The 15,834-nt window shown below is 41.3% G+C and overlaps 1 protein-coding gene across 8 annotated transcripts in view; it reads right to left on the bottom strand.

The window, feature by feature from the left end:
• Nucleotides 1–15,834, bottom strand: part of GPM6B (glycoprotein M6B) — a gene marked incomplete at its 3' end in the record, with an annotated part of 42,529 nt that overhangs the window by 23,261 nt on the left and 3,434 nt on the right. For 2 of the 8 annotated variants that reach the window (XM_083885248.1, XM_083885251.1), the window contains exon 1: nt 6,747–7,036. The exons of 3 other annotated variants lie outside the window; for them this stretch is intronic. In XM_083885248.1, the coding sequence (XP_083741374.1) occupies nt 6,747–6,807 (61 nt within the window). In that variant the 5' untranslated portion in view covers nt 6,808–7,036. Of the gene's footprint in view, nt 1–6,746; nt 7,037–15,834 lie in introns of those variants that run through there. 3 more of the 8 variants (XM_083885245.1, XM_083885247.1, XM_083885252.1) reach the window with 2 other exon arrangements.

Below are 15,834 nucleotides of genomic sequence, written 5' to 3'. Positions count from 1 at the left end.
CTCACCTCACCCACTCACACACTCATCGCACACTCATTGGCAACAGGGTTTCTGTGCTCCTGAAAGAAGCAGGAAACAGCATCAAACCACTTTTGAGCCTACATGTGCCCCATTGGTACCACTATGGCCTTGTCAAAGCTGTCAGTGTGAGACTGACAGACCTTTATTCAAAATGCACCAGAGTCTCCCTCTGCAGTGGCTAAATTAGAAAGCAACCATCATTTCTAACTGAAGCAAACCCAATTCAGCAGCGTTTGGGCACATGGAGAAAGTGAAGGTTGTGAGGGTGAAAACTCGATCTACTGTAGACTAGATTAGAGACAAATTTTAGGGGGCAGGAGAAGTAGAAATGCCATAAATTTGTAGCCTATGAGGGGCTCAGAAGTCCTGGACCTAGTCCCTCTAATGTGGTTTTGCTGCTTGTGCAATAAGGAGTTTGGCACAGCCATATTTGCATACGTCAAGAAGAGAAAAAAAAAATCTTGGCCTTGAATCCAAATGCTGGACCCAGAGATTGAAAGCAAGAATTTGTCTTCTTTATCAGCAAATGAACTCCAATACCAAGAGTCTTTTGGGTTCTGTACATAAATTTAACATCAATGGCTCTCTGAAGGATACTTTGTGGTTTTGTACTTTTCCCCTCTCTGCACACAAACCAGCAAGCAGGTATCAGTAAATCTTCCACAGAACACACTTTTCTGTTTTGTATGGCTCACTCTTCCTCTTCGGAAAGGCAAGTTCCACATCTTAAGAGCATAACAAAATTCAAAATGTATTGAAAGTACTGTTCCAAAATGACTGCACACTCTCAGGATGATATCATCTCCTTCTGTTCAGAGACGAACAATCCTGCTTGGGAATGCCAGAATAATTGAATTGAATACAAAATGGAAAAAAAAAAATCTTTGCTAGTACTGCATACCTTCTCTTCTCTGCCTTTCCAATGTCTGCTCCCTGCCTTTTTGAGGCTACTTACTGAGAACTAGTACCAGATTCAGATTTTTTTTTTTTTAATTAAAACTACCCAGCTGCAAAGACTTCCAAAAAGAAAATAATTATTCATTTGCACTGCAGCAGCATCTAAACCAAACCTTCGACATCAAGAAGATTTTATCCTACTAGCTTGAACCCACAGTTTGAGATTTCTCCTGCAGTGGCCACAAAAAGCACTTGTTCAGAGCAGCAGAGCAGGCAGTTATTTTTCTCCCATAGCCTGGGGGAATGCTGGTGAAGTCACCTGTCTGCTGTGGTACAAACATCAAACCCTGAAACACACAGATATCATGTAAACTTTGTAGCATCATTTCTCTAAGTGAAAGCATAATATGGAGTTGGTTTCTTTAATTAGCCATTTCTGGTTTTGCAGTAACAGGGCTCCTTTCATTATGAGGCAGCTCAAACTCCATAAGGAATCTCAGTTTTTCCACTGCTCTTCAAAGAGCCACTTAGCAATGGCTGTTTGGTAGCCCTCAGTGCACGCCTGGCACAACCTTTGAAGCTGAAGAGTATCTCTGGGTGACTTTGCTGGGACCCACCCAGGCCCATTCATGTAAAATCAACACCAGGCCAAAAGCTCCCCAGGCTTCAGTGGCATAACAACTACTCACAGTCCATATCCACTGGAATTTAACTGTACCCTGAATAGTTGGGAAATGAAACAGGCTTAAGGGTTTCTTTACCTTTTGCTTTTTGAGTAACTAACTGCACTAATTGCATTCCCTGGTCTAGGTTACAATACCCTCCACCCACTGCCAAGCTCTCACAGCTCTTGGCCTCCTGTCAGAACCAGGTTATCCTCAATCCTGCACAGACACAGCAGCTACAGAACTGACAATGTTTTCATGTCACACCACGCAGGCACACGGATGGAGACTGTGCTGTTCAATATTCATTGGGATGAATCATCTTGCACGCCTGTAATCAAATTCACAGTACTCAACATCCTCATGCTTGCTGCCTTTATCATACGGCTTTAGAAGAAACACAGTTTTGATATTCATCTGTCTCAGCTGATGAAGCAGTCCATGGGAGCAAAGAGAGGGTGTTGTTTGGTCATTGATGGTCTGGTGATGAACACTGGACAAGGGGCAAGGCTGGGCAGAAAATGGGGAAGGGTCAGAGTAACTGAAGGAGACTGTACCCCCCTCTTTGCCCTCATTGCTCCTGCTGCAAAATCCATTGTGTGCTTACAGTGCCATCTGGGTTTCCCCCACCCCCCATTACCATATCCCATGGCACATATGTCTAGGTTTTCTGCTTTCACGAGGTTGTTCAGACCACTATGAGTACATTCTCTGAGTATTTTTCAACCCCCTCCTATTTAGAAACCAAATCCTATTCATTAAAACCTAAATCACTAAGCCTGCCAAATTATTATCCCCAGAATATCGCGTGTCCCAGATTCTCCCAGGGCTGGACCTCTCTTCCTACAGTCGTATTCTTCAGGGACTTATACTTAGAGCAGTTATTGTTGTCAGTGGATCTGAAACACCAAACAACTGCTTAAAACGGGGAAAAATATGCAGCATACTATAAATCTCTGAAGCTTGACAGCTCTGATACCACTGTGTGAGCCTAACATTAGGTGGGTACATTTAAATTTTGGTTGATAATCATAACACATATTTTAAAAAATACTTTTTTTTTTTTCATTTTGTTGTAATGAAAAATACATCTGTGATGCATCAAAATGTCATAGCTCACTGTGTAAAAATTACTAAAAGTGACATAAACTGCATGACAATCCATTCCTTTCTCACATCACCTTTGCAACTTCATTTAAACACAACTGAACAACTGTGTGCAATAGTGCAAGAGAAGCAAAGTATTTTTTTTCTCTTTTTGACTAGTATATACTTGTTTATTTAGAGCTTAAAAGCTGAAATGTGGCTCCATATACCATAAAAATAATAAAGCTCACAGCTATTATTGAGCACAAGATCTTCTTTTATCAAGAGAACATAAGCAGGAAAGAGCCAATTAAAAGAGACCTTTGCTACAGCTGCTCAAACTGGTCTTCATTATTCCTCAGCACAGCACAGGCAATTTGAACATCACATGTATTCATATGAGGAACCTAAATCCTAGTATCATGGCTTTCTTCCATCCTGTGTGTAATTGGTGAATTCACCAGGGTCATCCACAGTTGGGGTTTATTTTCTTCTTTTTCCTTTTTTTTTTTTTAATTTTGCAACTTGGTAGTATTTCTCACAGTTAAATGAAAAGGGAAACTTCTTGTCTCTGTTAATGTGTATCAGGATCTATATCCTTCACTGCTGATGCAAAACGGCATTTCGTTTTTCTTATTTATTCCACCTCAGTAAATCTGCCTGCCCAGTCCTCACATTTTGATTTAATTTAATGCCTGCAAGATAAACCCTGTCATTTGTAATAATTTGTAAACCTTCATCTTTAAAATGCATCCAATCTGTCCTGCAGCCCTGCAAAGTATCTGCTAAACATTTTGCTTCAGCTTTCATGGTGTTCTCCTCTGATAAGGGCTGCTGATACACAGCATAAAGCTGACTTATTTCTTATCTCCATCAACATGAGGGTTGTTCCAATTCCAATTAAAAAAACTGGGGCAGCAGCCACTCATCTGGGTGCAGAGAAACAAATGTCAGATAAACACTGAATCCATCAACTGGGTAGTATTGCTGCCTGAATCAGGCAGGGGATTCATGAAAATTATTAAAAGATAGAACAGGAATTCTATATAGTTTAGTAAACTTAAAAAATCTAAATATTTTTTCAATAATTTTCATTTATCAATCTGTAATTATTCATAAAGCACATTAGCTTGTGCAAATTGTCTCAGCTACACTGCAGTCCAGAATAGCTGGCTGCCCACATTTGCCACAGGGATGGGAATTACAAACCAATACCTGTGTGGCACCACCACTCACATACTAAAAACTGTTTCAGGTGCTCAAACTGAAAACAAACCTTGCTGTTCATGCCAAGTGCTCTGGCAGCATTGCTCCCCAGGGTTCTCCCAAGCATTGGGTGCCCTGTACACACACAGCATGTAGTCTTAGCCCAGCTTCCTCCAAGTATCTATTCCATAAAAATGCAGCACATCACCAAGAAGGTCCTTGCAATGAAAACACACCCCAGAAACATGCAGTTTAAAGCTCTTGTAAAGGGAAAATACCTCTAAGATTAAACGCATGATTTGCTATTAGTTAAATGCAAATACTTTCCCCAGAACTTGGCAGTGAAAAGCGTACTGAATGTGAACTTGAATACCCAAAGCAGAATGCTTATGATCTTCCCTTGCTCAGTCTTAGCAATAGCAGCATTTCCCAAACACCTTCAGATCATGGTTTATCTCCTTAGGCTTTACAAATATTCCTAGAAGGAAGAGTTAAAAGACCCTGTGATAGGACTTCAACTGCTTCAAGCTGTGGCAGTTGCCTTGAAATCACTGGATCTAGGGCATCTCATAAAGGATGGCCATTACCAAGTCCAGGTATCCTAGAGGAAGAAGAAAATGTTGCAAGGCTGGCAAGCATGTGAGGGATAACAAGTAAGAGATGTGGTTGAGAGAGTAAATGAAGGAGTCCTCTTCTGTTCTATACCCCAAAATAAAGCAGCAGCATTTTCCTGCAAGTTTCTTTACACAGAGAAAAAGCCCATTTTCCTCCACAGGAGCTGCTGGTGAAAGAGTCCTATTGAAAAATCTGACATTTGAGAGGTACCTCATGCCTGCTGAGCCCATCTGAAAACCCAACTGGACTCGACAGATTTAGCACTTTGGAAAATCTGCCCCTCAAAACCAAATGCGTCTCCTCCATGACCACTTCACAGCAGTAATTTTGCAGGAGGATCTGGTCTATTTGTTTTGCTACAAAAATTAGGAGTAGGACTGTTTCGGCTTTCTGCATTTTAATTTGCTGTGGAGCATATTGAGAATTTAAATGAAGAAAAATACAGAGCATAATGTGAAAGACCGTGTGTTACTTTCAGGAATTGGAGAACCAGCAAGAACAAAGCCTACAAGTGTTACATACATATACTTATGTAACAGATCCAAAGTATAAAATTATCATAGAAAAAAATTAAGAAATGGTGTTAACATTGGGATAGAAGGCTCCCTTCTTGCATTTGATGAAAGCAACAGATCAACCACCTTGACTTGGAAGCAGATTTACTGTTCTACATGTTGTGCTTTCATCCTTGCCAAAACAAAAGGGAAGCCATAAACTCATCATAAACAGACTCAGCAACACATTTTGTTTAGCGCAGCTGCTAATGCATACGGATAACTTTCTTTAGTGTTGACTGTAATACGAATTCCATTGGTTTAAAAGAAGCTTGTCAATCAGAAGGAAGAATTACTGTAATTTTTAAAGAATGATCTATCAATTCAAGGTGGTTTTTTAGACAATCTATTCAGGACATTTTGTACATTAATTACTCAAAATCTGCAGCGAGGTGGGTTATTGTCCACATACACTAATGGCTTTCAGAGTTTAATCTCTCATCAGTGGACCTCCTTTTGTGAAATCCCTAAGGGATTATGTAGTACTATGTCTAATCACTTGACAAATTTCATTTACTTGAAACTGAAGCTTGTTTTATATGAAGTGTGTAGCAGGAGTCACATTCGAAGTAGGAAAACAAAATCTGTTACTGGGCACTACCGGGATTTATCATGTTTATATCTGAACTGCTTAACAATCAATGAAAGAATTCTGCTTGGGGAAATGCAGTAGTTGTTTATCAGCTGCTTAAGCCTATGAGATACTCAGATGACATACTCAGATTCCTTATAAACGATACATAACAGGTTAAAAAAATGTACAATAACTCAAGTAAAAAGACAGCAAAAATTTAAATAATTTTGTTGCTGCTGTATCATTCAAAAACAAACAAACAAACAAAAAAACCACCCAACAAACTGCTCTGATCTGCAGAGTAGTCTGCTGCACTGAAGAGGAACGGTTATTTGACACAAATCATATGGCACAGAAAGAAAATATCCCTTGTGAGTTGAATTTATGCTCTGAAGTTCAGCACCCCAGAGCAAACAGAATCAACCTGTAAAGCTGGGAATGGATCAAGCATCTCTCTTTCAGCGCTGCTCCCTATCACAGAACCATTGCCATGGAATTGTTCTCCCCATTAAGCAGCAACTCTCAGTGATTAACACATCCTGAAATGTAACGTTGCAAAACTCACTGCATTGTTCCCCCTTATCATAGTGCAGGCAGATAGCAACAAAAGTAAAATTTGCCCGATGACACCATAGGAAAGGAATTTTAAAAATAAGAGTAGCATTTGGCACCAAGCTCACTACACGAAGGTTGTGTGACATTATAATCTATTATATGTTGTTATAACCTAGGTCTCCCACACTGCATTGCAAAGCCTTGCTACATGGCCAGTCTCGATGAAAACACCAGATTCCGGCTCCGAAAACAACATGCAAACACACAGGCACACGCTACCTCTGTGAACCAAATTAACCAAAATCTGTCAAAGACGCAGCAATAACAAGACTTCTTTTGCAAGCATCATTTCGGGTAGGGTTAGGACAGATTCAGAGCAAATACAGACGCAGACAGAAAGGTTGATGCTCTATTAATTTGTTGTCAAGCCATGCAGGAAAGGACGGCTGAAAGCCCGAAGATGCAGTAATGATTGTTTAAGAGCTATTTGAAAAAGTGACAAAACTGGCCTAAACCTCTTTAAGCCCCCTGAATGAAAAGATTTAAACAGGCTATTGTTAGACCCCTGGGTACCTTTTTTCTCTTGGCTTTGTTCTGCATTTTCCTCCGCTGCAGTTTCCATGGCTGGCTTCATACCATCCACCAAAAATGCCGCCCCCCCTCCCCCCCCAGCAAGCACTTTTTCTCTTCGCCTCCTTTCTCACTCCCTTCCGTCTCCTATTTACAGCGGCGGTGATTGAGCGGCTCTGTTCTCCCCTACAGTAGATTACAGTCCTTTCCAAAACGCCAGAAAAGTCTTGTCAGTTTCAATTTCGCTCCGCTGACTGGTCCACGAGGAGCTGTGCCAGCTCGCTCAGCTATACGTCACCACGGTCCCCAGCTATAAAATAGCCATCCTGTGCCTCGCCTCGCCACACCGCGGGGACCAGCATCACCGCCCGCGCCCCCTGCCTCCTGCCCGCCGCTCTTCCCCTCCTTCCCCGTCTCCCAACAAATGTTAATCAATTCTCCGGGCAGTGAATGGATTGGTGACATCGGGAGGGGAGATGCGAGTGGGAAAGAAAGGAGCCCCCGGGCGCTGTGAGGTGAGCCCCCCGGCCGCCGTCTCTAAGGGCAGTGCACGCCGGCACACAATCACAAGGCTCCCTTTCCCATGGGACCTTGTTATTATGCTTTGCATTTTGATTTATTCCACATGCCCTCTGCTCCTTCAAGGGGTGGGGGGCGATGGCTCTGTTCTCTCTGTTTGCTTTCTTTGCCGAGAGTTCCGCTCACCCACGGTAAAAGACTGTGTGAGAGAAGCATAAAAGCAAAAGTGGGCATCTATGTACATACATGGAAAATCTAAATTCTCTTGCAAGCACAATGGGAAAAAATATATATATATATCCAAGCAAGGAGACAGGAAGCAAGTTCAAACGACCTAAAATGCACGTGCAACACTCTAAAGGATAAAATCTTTAAGAAAACACAACTTGGACTTTAAAAGGAGGTCTGCCACTAGAGACCTAAAGCCATGCCTGGGAGTGAGCACAGAGTTGCTGTTCAGCACGTTTGATCACTCCCCTAAATCCAGACAGACTGCAGCGTGATCAAATAGGCTGCACTTGGGAGCAACAAACTCAAGACTTGCCAGAGTCACAGTGCATAAGGTGACTTTAGGTGTCCCCAGCCCACTCTTGTGCTGGGGAGTCACAGAGCAGGGCAACACCACACATGGGTATTGTTCCCCTCCCAAAACCCAGGACAACTGACACATTTAAGGCTGTACTGAGGCTAATTAACCTTGCCTGCCAGTTTGCCTGTCTCACTGCCTTACAGCACAACACACTGCACAGGGCACAAGTGCCCAAAGGCACCCCTTTGTGTGTGTAGGATGGTGGAGAAAGAGTGGAGTAATGGCCTTCATGGTCCAGCCATGCAGCCAATTCTGCAGCCTGCAAAGATACCCAGCAGATTCAGCAAATGCTGGGGATGTTAAAACCTACACCCTGCATGTTCCCTATAACAGATTCAAACACGAGAGTGGGAAGAGGGAAGCAGTCCAAAGATTTGTAGCTGCAATTTAGTCTCTTCTGGTTGAAGTTACTACACCCACAATTTTGCTGTGCATTTTTATTTCTAGATGCCTAGTGAAAAGCCTAAAAGCCCTCAGACCCAACCATTAGAGAAAGTTCCTATATCTTTCACGAAATCAGTGCACAAACCCCCTTCTCTCACCACAGCCAACACAGCTGTTACTTTGCTTTGGGAATTACTGCTCAGACTTTAGGCTTCAGCACAGCTGCCAGGAGGTCTTGGTCATATCCTAAGGTTTTGTATCACAGCATCAAAACTTGATGTCAAGCATTTGCCTAAAATGCTCTGCTAATTTGCTCTGCTTCCTTGGAGTCCAGGAAAAGTCTGCAGTTAAAGCTCCCACTTCAGCAGACCTCTAAGTAAGCAGGATGATGCTAATTTGTAGACGGCATGAAATATCCTCAGAAGCCAATGTGGGGCAAGGGGTTGGGTTCCTGCAGGTAATCAAATCAGTAGCCACAGCAGAGACCTCAACCCAGGGGGCAAGGCATATTTCCCCCTTCTTCCTCTCCAGTGCTCAGACAGCAATCCACACACAGATCAAAATCCCTCCCCAGCAAGACCATGCACTGCAAACACACTCGCTGAAACAATCAGCCAGAAGGTGAAAGCATGGGTGATGTGTTTGCTGTATTATTTTAATGATTACTAAAAGTTGTTGGTGTAATGATTATACAAAAGAAAAGGTTCTACAAAGAGTGGGTTTTTTTCCCTGTTTAACATCAGTAAGACTGAAAATCCATACCAAGTACAACCTCCTTGCTGAGAGTCACACAAATTTTAGTCATTGTTCAAAGCAGTTGATTGCTTCTGACATAAAATTCTCTTCTTGGAATGCTTCATTGTGTAGTTGGTACTTCTGTCACAGTCTAGATCGCTCTTTCTTAATGATCTTTGCTTTTAGACTGGAAGGTCCAAAACTTTCAAAGGCTGAATCGTTTCTTCAGATTATCCTAAGCTACAAAAAGCCTGTTCGTAACCTTATTCAAGTGGTGCAATATCAATGCACTTATTAGTATAAATACACAGAAAATATGAACATAATCTGGAATTTCCTTTATTTAAACAGAAAATACATTAGAAATAACCTCTGGTTCCAGACTGTCCCTGGAGGAAACCCATTACTGTAGCCCTCCTCTCTCTACCAGTGAGACCTACTCCTTCAAACAGCTGCACACTTTCCTACTGCTGAGCAGAATTTATTAGGCAGGTTCAGGACCTCAGAGTTTCTGATGTTTAAGAAACTCAAAACTAACAGGGAGACTATTCCCGTGACTGGTTCCCCAGAATAAGCTCTTCCTCAAACAGGCAATAAAAAATTAGTGCACAATACCAGAATCAACTTCACAAGAACCTGAACTGAACACTTCAAAAATCATCAAGCCCAACTATTCAAAAGCATTAATCCTACCTACTAAATCATCCTCTAAAAGCTGCAAGGGATACATGAGTGTAAAATTCTTTCACCTCCCTTCTTATTGTTTTCTGGATTGCTTCAATGTATGATAGGTTTTAAGCACTTCTCACCCTAAGTAATTTCTAGATTTTCAAACTTCTGCACCACCATTGGTAAATACAGCAAATAAAACAAACTATATACAGCAAATAAAACAAACTATATCATTTCCTCTGGTGCTAACATGGGTGCTGGTCTTGTGCTTCAAGCATTAATCTCAGCCAGCAAGTTGTCTCATTCAATGTTCCCTCCCTTTAACAGATACATCCTTGTCATAATATGTGATGAGACTGGGAAACATCAAGTTTATGCCTATGACAACACAGCCACAAAGGCACACAAAGATTAAGCCACAAAGGTAAAAAAAAAAAATTAAAAAAATTCTTTTAGGACTGATATTCAGCAAAATCCTGCTTGTACAGACCAAGCTGATTTAGATAACTAGCAACCAGGGCAGGTAGCTAGTTACATTTGAGAAGTTCAGCCCAGCATTTTATTTGTAGAACAAGATAAAAGTGAAAATGAGGAGAGGGGCTGAGCAGCAAGGGTTTCTGCTGCTAAAGCACAGCTCTGAGACTACTGCCAAACCTCAGGATGAACAGCAGTGGAGGAAAGTATGTGAAGGCACTGCAGACCAAGTGACATTTACTGCAAAATAGTTTTTTTTAAAAAAGGTTTAAATCTATTTTATCTAGGTATTAAAAAAAAATCCCAAACCACACATTTTATCATTTTGCTCAGTCAATTAAAATAGCACAATTCCAGAAGTTAAAATTATATTACAATCCCTATTCTGTTCATGTTCCAGTTCCTTTTGAACATCTATCTTTAATGTCACTGAATCTAGTTTACATTCCTGAAGGCTGAGAAGCTCTACCATAAGCTACAGCAAATTCTTCACAAGCTTTCAGGAGATGAAAACACACTTGCCATTTCTACAAAGGCTTCATAGAGCTGTAATAAAGAGTGTTCTTACATAGCTGAAGAGCAATTTGAGATTATCTATGAGATCCAAGACTCAGAAGTTAAAATACAGAGACTGTCCCTCAAACAAGACTGACGCATAGTCCAAACAACTAATTTTAAAGACAACTTCTAGAATACTTTTTTTTTTAAAATATTTAAGAGAAAGAGCAATGACACGTGAAGCCACTTGGTGCAATGTAATTGTTTGTGTTCAGCTTTAAACCACTTACTGAAGACTTGCTTATAAAATCCAATCCAAATACTTATGCAAAAGCAGGCAAACTTTCCATGTGGATAAAATCAAAGCGTGACAAGTTTTCAGTGGTGCAGCAGTCATATATCTTGCAAGTACTTTAGAAAAAAATTAAAAATTGGGGTTCATTCTTTCAGATATACAAGGTTACTAGGAAAATGGAATCCAAATTAACAAATAACAGTGGAAAATCCCTGCACTTATACCACAGTATAAAACACAGACATGAGTCTGCACTGCACTTAGGAGTCTCAGTCTCAAATTTCTGTAAGAAAGAGCAAAAGTTAAGGCTTAAGCATGGTCAGTGGTTATCTCCGCAGCCAAAGAAAATCACTGAGTTAACCAATGGAGCTAAGTCCAGGAGGGTAAGCAAACCTTAACAGCGTGAAGATGCCAGTGCTGTGACTCCCTTAACAAAGCCTTGTGAAGACGTCAGTGACTACTGCCAAGCTCAATGCCTGGTGGCATGCAGCAGGCAAAGGAGATGTCACTCACTTGCTGGGTTACATAGAGATCTCTGTCCAGCCTGCCTGTTTCCAGCTGGACCACTGCAGTTGCAGCCATGGATGAGAATCAAAGGTAATAAACAGCCCAGATCCACAACATACACCAAGGGCTAACATTTAGCTGGAGCACAAAGGAAAAAAAAAGTCCCTTAGAAAGTGAATAGATGGTTCTGTGTGGCTTTTCTAGAAGCTCATCAAGTTCTAGTCTCAAAGATGGCTCAGACTGCAGAGATGTGAAGTCTACCAACAAAAAAAGCCTGAAGAACGACAATGAAAGTCCAAAATGAAAGAAGTTGTTTATGTGTTCTTAAGCAGGTGGGAGCTCCATTTCTGCTTATGAAAGGCAGTCAACAGCACAGAAGGAAATAAAATAATTTTAAAAGCACTGGATTTTATTTATCTAATCTAAGGGCCTTAGTAACATATTCCTGGGGTTTTAGAAACTTGTATTTAAAAAAAAAATATCTAGGGAAAATAATACAAGACTCTTGGCAGACAAAATACAGGAATCTCAACTATGCCAAAGACTTCCGAGGAAAGGCATTAAAATCAAAACAAAATAGGATATGTTTGAAACTAAGCTGAAAGCAACATCACCTCTTGCTTCCTTTTCTTGTGAGGCTGCCTGGAGCAGCACCATATTTCTGGCAAGCCAGAAGGAAATATGCTGACAAACTAGAACCCATTTAGACTACAGTAGAAAGAGCACAGAAATACAGAAAATGAAAGCAAAGACTTCCTAGCATCTCCCCCAAAAGGAGCTTTCATTAGGCAAGTGTTCAGAGTACCAGCTCCAGTGGCTGTTGCCACTGTCCTCAGATTCTACTCCAACTCCACAATTTTATAGCATAGTTTTCTACAAGTGTATTGCAGGCAGATTTCAAATCCTTTAACCTTACAATGAGGCAGCAAAATAAGGCTTTGAGTTACTCCATTAATTTTTCTCTTCATCAGTGCCAAGATCCTCACGTCCATGACTATTACATGAAGTCCTCAACAGTACTTCAAATGCTTCTCCATAATTTTAAGGGCTACATTTTTGACTTTGGCACACATAACCACCCTTTTTGTTCTCTCTGTCCATCACAATGGAGGGGAGAGTCTCAGTTATCATGCCTCTACCTTGTAGTGCAGCAGGAAAATAGTGCATTCAAGTCTTTTGTCCTTGTTGCCTTAATCCTGCACTTTGAAGATAATCCAACACACTTAGCTTTTGCTGTGAACCCTCTTCTCCAATACTGTTGTCAAAACTCACTGCCATCTCAGAAAGCTAACTGGAGCTTTTGAATACTTGGACATACTGAAATAGCATCCTAGATATTTATGTCACACTTGCCAGCACTCAAGTAGAAGTGCCTCTTGTACTTGTAGAAGAGCTATTTCTGCCAGCAATTTAGAAGGCAGCAAAGGTATCATTATAATATACTCCTGTTAATACAGCTGCTCCATCTCAAAACACAAGAGCTTGAGACAGGACTGGTATTGGGAGGCTACCTGTTGATTTCTTTTTCTCTATCTATAAATAAACATTACTTAGTTCAGCCTTGACAGAAATTTAGCCTTTTGCTCCACAAAGTCAGATTTATTCAGACAATCCTCTGTTAACTTTACATCCAGTTCTGATTTTCAAAATTGCCCTCCCACTCTTCGCATAGACTTCAGCATCCCACCTACAATCTCTCATCTATTCAGTGCTCGTTTTGTTCTTCACTCTTGGCTTCAGTCCAGTCTTTTCACAAAGCGTGGAAAAAGCAGGGAAATAAAAAGAAGTGCAAAACCCTCCAGCTCCCCAAAAAGAAACTAGAGGCACTCACTGTAGAAGGGTACCTCACACTGTGTACTGGGGATACATGGGGAGGGACAAGGATGAAGAATCCTCCTAGAATTCCACAAGGGTTTCCATGCATAAACCACAGATGTAGATGTGTGTATGTACACATGCAGAAAACACACACCTGTGCATATTCATATGTATTTGAAGAAAATGCATAAAATTATATACATATTTTTATTGAACAGTAAACCATATGAGCATCACTGGAACAACTATGAGGAATGCATGCTAACTTACAGAGTCATGCAATAGGTATTCAGTTTGATAGTGAATGCACAGTCATCCCAGACTCCTCCAGCTCAAGGTTTCAGGAACCAAAGTTATCCAAGATCAGACTGGAGTTCCCATTCATCTCAGTATCTCGTTTTAGAAAATCAGCACCACAGCCCCAGGCTCCACCATACATTGCTCCTAGATCCACTCATGGATTGCTGGGCAGTTGTGTGTCAACTTTTTGAAAAGCTCACTGAACTCAAAAGTCAAAATGTTGACGTAAAAAAAAGCATCAAAGTAATGATTGGTATAAGGAACTGAAATTCACCGTTTGAAGTTTCAGCACCTTGTAAGTCACGACAACTGTAGCTGTTTCCCTAAGACAGAAAATTTTCATTCCAGCGTAATTTAACTATGCTTTAGGAAAGATCCTGGACCAGTTGTGTCATGCAGTGCTGGACTGCCTGCTGAATTGCAAATATAATCTCTGTTCACACATAAGACACTAGTTATGAAATCCTCAGTTAAGACACTAACAAAAGGGTCCCCAATTAATCACTGTATTCTTTGCAACAGCAGATATCCTCATTAGGAAAGCAGCAAGACATTAACAAGTTCCACATTGAGAGTGTCCAATTAACTCATCGACTAAATATGTGCCAAGCAACTTCTCTGGTCTAGCTTTTCCAGTCCCCTCTTTCCAGCTGCAGCAATTGGGATCCCAGTCATGTCTACAGTAGCGGTTCTTTCGCACTTCGCAAAGCCTTTGAGAGCACCGCCTGAACAACAAACAACGGCGCTCAAGTGTTCCACAGGTCTTTCACTTGCGCCCACAAAAAGCTAAGTGTGCACTCAGCGAGTTCAGCACAATTAAGGAGAAAACCCCACCCCTCTACCTTTATAAACAAGGACTGACTTAACCTGCAAACAACGAGCGTTTGGAGCTCTGTCTGGATCATGTCACGCCTCGATTTTTGCTGAACCTCAGCAGTGGGTGATCCCGCATACAAAGTGAGCTCTGAGACAAAAGTGCTATAGGGTGAGTTAAGGACAAAGTAGCAGCTTTCAGCCTGGATTCCCAGATAGGCTGTCAAGTAAAATCCCTCGCCAGGGCACGATAATTCCCTAGAGTATACATTTCCAACACTTTGTCTCGCCTAATTTTCTAAGTGTCTGAAGCTTGGAGCCTTTTCAGTGTTTCTCGAGAAGAGCCCTTCTGTGGCCTGGCAGGTTTTGAGGCTTGGCACAAAGAAGGGCTCGCACAATGGCCAGGGCCCCGCTGCAGTCAGTGCAGAAGGAGCAGGGCCCAGCCTCCGAAACGGCCTCCAGTCCTGCTGTGTGAAAACCACCCAGACTCTTCTGAGCGAGCCCAAGTTACATCCCCATTTCTGTTTCTTTCCAAACGTGACATTCACTTGTTTAAACAGCTGAAAGGCATCATTTCTGCACTTTGTCATGACTCAGAGTGAAATTCATTTAGCATCTACTTTTCTTCATCTGTTCCTTGTATCATTCCCATTCCATTTTATTTCTACTCTGTGGTTTTCAGCACATTTGAAACCATTTCTCTTGCACTCAGAGCTTCCCAGGTGTAAACACTAAGCATTCTCATTATATGCTTCCTCTGGAGACTCTCACATTAGTTATTGAAAATGCCCAAGGCATTTTTGATTTTAGTAGTACTACAGACACATCTTCCATATATCTCACTACTGCTGATTCCTGAAGTGCAATTATCTGCTCCACCTTTCTGCATCATCTGGAGAGGAAATGAAAGGAGCTAAGGAACCAGGAAAAGGGAGAAGGGATGTATATATGGAAAAAAACCCTTAAAATTAAAACAAGAGAACAAGGCAGAAACACCCAAGGCTCTGGCTAAGGTTCTTGCTTTGGTCTGTAAGAAGAACTCTGTGTGGAAATAACTCCTATGTCAAGTGTGCACTCACTGTCCTGGAGACAACCAAAGGCATGTTGCTCAACATGGGACAGAGCTCCTGTCATTGCAGCTAACAGACTTGCCCAGAGCTTGCAGAAAAAGACCACAGTTTCTCATGCCCAGCCAAAGTCACCCAGCCCAAACTGCTTGTTAACAAGTTTATTAGTAGACAGAAGAAATTAAAGACCAGCCACAGCTTTTAAAGTATTTATAAAGACTTAATTCCAGCCATGGTCCTCAGAAACTAATTGTGTGTTGAAGTGTAGTACATACTTTTACTGCAGACAGAACATCACCAGATTGCAAACACAATCAAAAGCCCATTTTCTTAGTTTAATTTGCCATTAGTACACTGCAGGTTTATAGAGCCAAACAAACTATAACTAAATTTTCATTGCCATTTCAAACTGTTTCCAAG

Source organism: Zosterops lateralis, assembly GCF_965231275.1.
Source record: "Zosterops lateralis genome assembly, chromosome: 2".
NCBI lineage: Eukaryota > Metazoa > Chordata > Aves > Passeriformes > Zosteropidae > Zosterops > Zosterops lateralis.
Note: the sequence above shows the minus strand (reverse complement) of the source record. Positions and strands in the feature narration are given on the sequence as shown.